Source organism: Argentina silus (assembly GCF_951799395.1).
Source record: "Argentina silus genome assembly, chromosome: 11".
Classification (NCBI taxonomy): domain Eukaryota; kingdom Metazoa; phylum Chordata; class Actinopteri; order Argentiniformes; family Argentinidae; genus Argentina; species Argentina silus.
In genome coordinates, this window is record NC_139665.1 from 8,317,837 (window position 1) to 8,322,836 (window position 5,000).

The 5,000-nt window shown below is 49.0% G+C and overlaps 1 protein-coding gene across 1 annotated transcript in view; it reads left to right on the forward strand.

Moving 5' to 3' along the window:
- LOC310812521 (nuclear receptor ROR-alpha A-like) overlaps nt 1-5,000 on the forward strand; it is a 22,664-nt gene that overhangs the window by 13,449 nt on the left and 4,215 nt on the right. Inside the window, exons 2-4 of the mRNA XM_083681131.1 lie at nt 2,641-2,726; nt 3,138-3,279; nt 3,544-4,038. Coding sequence (XP_083537257.1) covers nt 2,641-2,726; nt 3,138-3,279; nt 3,544-4,038 — 723 coding nt within the window. The remainder of the gene's footprint in view (nt 1-2,640; nt 2,727-3,137; nt 3,280-3,543; nt 4,039-5,000) is intronic.

The window sequence follows — 5,000 nt, forward strand, 5'->3', positions numbered from 1 at the left end:
ATCAGGGTTTATTATATTATAAATGCAGACATTATTACATTATCATACGTGATTACATTATGATAAGTTATTACATAATATGGTGTTACAGCATCTGCAGTGGTTTGACATACATATATTTTCAGGACTTCTTACTGTTGCAGTGAGCACGATCAGGAGATGACACACACACACACACACATAACACACACACACACATATACAGTACAGATGCACACGCGCACACACACACACACACACACACACACATACAGTACAGATGCACGCGCGCACGCACACACACACACACACACACACACACACACACACACACACACACACATACAGTACAGATGCACGCACACACACACACACACACACACACACACACAGTTGTCTCATGTTGCACCGTATGCAGAACAGAGGCAGGACCTCAGGTGCTGCTGAGCATTATTAATCTGCTAACGCCAGTTAGCTGACAAGATAGTGGATGGCACAGCACAAACCTCACAGCCCCAGCCAGTCAACCTGTTGTTGTTGTTGTTGACTTACTAATGTGTCAACAACGCACTTTGAATCAGTTGGAACTGATGCTCCCTGGATACAAATTAGCAGGTTGCACTTTTAACTGGTGACAAGAGAAAAGAACAGCTCTCTGAGTTTTCGGTTGTTACTGCTGAGGTCAGCACGGAGAAGTAGAGCATCGTACACCTCCTTGGTCACACACACACACACACATACACACCCACACACATACACACACATGCATGGAGGCAGGCAGACACACAAACATGCACGCACGCACGCACACACGCACGCACGGACGCAGGCACACACACACACACAGAAACACGCACACGCGCGCCTGCACACACACACACACATGCACACACACACACACATGCACACACACACTCCCCTAGCAGTCTTGTCTTTTGAAGCAGTCACACTGATACATGTGAATTGTCTGGATCGCCAGGTGTGTAGTTGTTAATGTATTGTTTTGTTTGCTTGTTTTGTAACAGTAAGAGGAACAATTGATAGATAACTGAGTTATGGAAATGCCGGGACTAACACTTTAAATCTAGATCAGAATGATCCAGATTCTTTCTTGCGATCCAGGATCTGATCTATCTGGCAGATTTTGAGTGGTATAGGGGAAGTCAGCCAGCTCCATCTGATCCTGGATAGCAAAAAAAGAATCCGGATCATTCTGATCCAGATTAAAAGTTTGGAAATACTGGGCCCTGGAGATCTGAGGTTTGGAAACTGGGAGTATGAAGAGAGCAGAGCTGTGAAGACCAGAGGATCGAAAGCCCTCAGAAGGGCTTCATTGTAATTGACTTGATTCGTCAATAGACCTGATCTCTGATCTCTACGTATGGATTCATTCCTAAAAAGCACCCGGCGTTTGATCCTCAAGTCAACCTGATACTAAACAGTACCAAGTGGAGTGATTCTCTTTCCCGATAGCAAACTCTTCTCCGTCACAACAGAGAACTCCTCAGGACAACAGAACTCCAACAGAACAACTCAGTTTGCCCAAGAATGGATCTATCAAAACATGGTGGTGGGTTGAGTTGACAATCAAGGGGAGGCTGGTGGAGGTAGAAATCAGAGGACGAGCTCAATGTAACGCAATAAACGGAATAAGGAATAGTATCAAACAAACTCACGTGTTTGATATCATTCCTCATTCCGTTCCATGCATTACAATCAGCCCGTCCTCTGATTTCTACCTCCACCAGCCTCCCCTTGGTTGACAACAGGATCTCGAGACCCCACCCAGACGACGAGTTAACCCTGTCACCTGCCTACACCTGTAGTGTAAACAGCACCCTAGAGACAGTGTAGGTCTTCGACAGAACTACACTGCCACCTTCTGGCTGCCCCTTGCTACTACACCACTCTGAAACCACCCTGGCCAAAGCCAGCAGTTGATTACATCATGGCTGAGATGTTGATGCAACGCCACATCAGGACACATTACGCAAGAGGAGACACAATGTACTCTGAGCAGAGGGAGGCTCGTGGAGGTAGACATCGGAGGATGGGCTCATTGTAATGCATGGAATGATGGATTGGATTGATACCATTCCCTATTCCGTTCCATGCATTACAATGAGCCCGTCCTCCGATGTCTGCCTCCACCAGCCTCCCCTGACTGAGTGTTCATACACAGTAGGGGGAAGCCTAACCTAGCAATCTAGATGAAAGGATCTTGTATCTTGTCCTCTCTATAGAAGAGATGACCCATCTCCAGGTTAGGCCTTGGTTCTTAGGACCCATCTCCAGGTTAGGCCTTGGTTCTTACGACCCACCTAAGGATTAGGCCTTGGTTCTTAGAACCCATCTAAGGAGCTGGCATTGCAGCGTGATGGATGCAGGCTTAGTGATTTGCAGTGGATGTGGAAGCAGAACATGTAAAGCATTTGAGTGGATGAGCTTTTTCTCGTCGGAGAGAAGTTGTTTGAAAGTTGTTTGAAGCCCAGGAATGTTTGAGATTTGGTGAATGTTTGATGTTGTTGCACTGTTGAACTGTAGGGTGCTGTTTGATGTTGACTGTTGACTGGTGATGTGATCCTGACTCTCTCTCTCTCTCTCTCTCTCTCTCTCACTCTCTCACTCTTTCTCTCGCTCTTTCCCTCTCCCTTTCTCCAGCTCAGATTGAGATCATTCCCTGTAAGATCTGTGGAGATAAGTCGTCAGGGATCCACTATGGCGTGATCACCTGCGAAGGCTGCAAGGTAATATTTCATACCGTTCCTCATTCCGTTTCATACGTTACGATGAGCCCTGTCCTCCAATTTCTACCTCCACCAGCCTCCGCTGATTTGCACATCCAGGCAATGATACAGGGATGTAGCCTCCTACTTCCTATGTCAGCACCATGGCAGGACATGCTTGATCTTCCTAGTCCCAGAGCAGAGAGGATTCAACCATTGTTTGTCTTTCTTTCTTTCTTTCTTTCTTTCTTTCTTTCCTTCTTTCTTTCCTTCTTTCCTGCTTTCCTTCTCCCTCTGCCTCTCTCTCTCTCTCTCTTCCCTTTCCTGAAGACTATTATGAAGCTCTGTACCGTTGCGCGAGATGAAGGCTTGATCATGCTCTCTCTCTCTCTCCATCCCTCTCTCCTTCTCCTCCTCCCTCCCTCCATCCAGGGGTTCTTCAGGAGGAGCCAGCAGAGTAACGTGGCGTACTCGTGCCCCCGTCAGAAGAACTGCCTGATCGACCGCACCAGCAGAAACCGCTGTCAGCACTGTCGCCTGCAGAAATGCCTCACTGTGGGGATGTCACGGGATGGTGTGTTCCGTATAACTTCAACTGTGTGTGTGTGTGTGTGTGTGTGTGTGGGTGGGTGGGTGGGTGGGTGGGTGGGTGGGTGTGTGTGTGTGTGGGTGTGTGTGTGTGTGTGTGTGTGTGTGTAATTTATCAAGGGGACTGCACCTCAAGTACAAACTTCCATTAGTGTTTTGGGTTTTTTTCATCCTCCTCACTGACTCTTTCTGTGTCCACGTCCCCCTCTCTCCCCCTCTCTCCCCCTTTCTCCCCCTCTCCTCCTCACAGCGGTCAAGTTTGGCCGTATGTCCAAGAAGCAGAGAGACAGCCTGTATGCTGAGGTCCAGAAGCACCGTCTGCAACAACAACAACAACAACAACAACAACAACAACAACAGCAACAACAACAACAACAACAACAACAGAGAGACTCCCTCCACACCCACCCCCACCAGCCCCCTGCCCTGACCCCCTCCCCGGGGGAGGCGGAGCCCCTCTCCCCCCCCTACGGCCTCAGCTCCACAGGCCACACTGAGCTCCACGAGGACCTGGGGGGTTACATGGAGGAGCACACCCCAGAGGCGGGGGCCAACAAGCCGGACCCTGGGGGCGGAGTAGGAGGGTTCTACCTGGACATCCAGCCCTCGCCCGACCAGTCAGGACTGGACATTAACGGGATCAAACCGGAACCCATCTGTGACTATGCCTCTGCCAACGGATTCTTCCCCTACTGCTCCTTCACCAACGGAGAGACCTCTCCTACTGTCTCTATGGCAGAACTAGGTGAGTGGAGAGAGAAATGGATGGATGGATGGAGGGAGAGGAGAGGAGGGATAGATGGAGGGGATGGGGGAGAGGAGGGAGAGATGGAGGGATGGGGAGAGGGAGAGACCTCTCCGACTGTCTCTATGGCAGAACTAGGTGAGTGGAGAGAGAGATGGATGGATGGAGGGAGAGGAGAGGAGGGATAGATGGAGGGCAGAGGAGGGATAGATGGAGGGATGGGGGAGAGGAATAGACCTCTCCTACTGTCTCTATGGCGGAACTAGGTGAAGAGAGAGAGATGGATGGAGGGAAGGGGAGAGGAAGGAGAGATGGAGGGATGAGGGAGAGGGAGAGACATATCACCAACGAAAATACATCGCCTGCCTTTTCTACAGCTTACCTCTGTGAATTGAGAGAGAGGGGAGGAGGGAGAGAGGGGGTAGAGCGTGGAGGAGGAGGAGGAGATGGGTAGACTGAGAGAGAGGGAGAGGTGGATAAAGAGATTAGGGAAGGGAGAGAGCGAAAGAGAGAAGTATGGAGGGGGATGGAGACAAAAAAGGAGGGCTAAGAAAGGGAGAACAAGATTTGGAGAAAGAGTAGAGGGGGATGGGATTACAGAGAGAGTGAGAGAGAGAATGAGAGAAAAAGAGGGATAGAAAGAGCACAACCGCGGGGCAAACCGACACCAAAGGTTGTTTAAAATAGCAGGAGGTTGAAGCTCATCTTCTTAGCTCATTAACACTGTGTATGAGGTAATTAGTCATCTGTTAATTAGGGCCAATCGGGATCCAGAGGGGCTCGTTCAGGGAAATCATCTTTTTTAGGCTCCCTAGAGTTTCGCGGTCTTTTCTTCTTTGACAAAAAGCCTTGATCATAATGATATGCCTGGTTTTGTTTTTTTGTTTTTTTATCCTTGAACAACATAGTCTGTGTTTTAGCCACGATTTAATGCTCCATACTGACCAAAACATTTCCACATC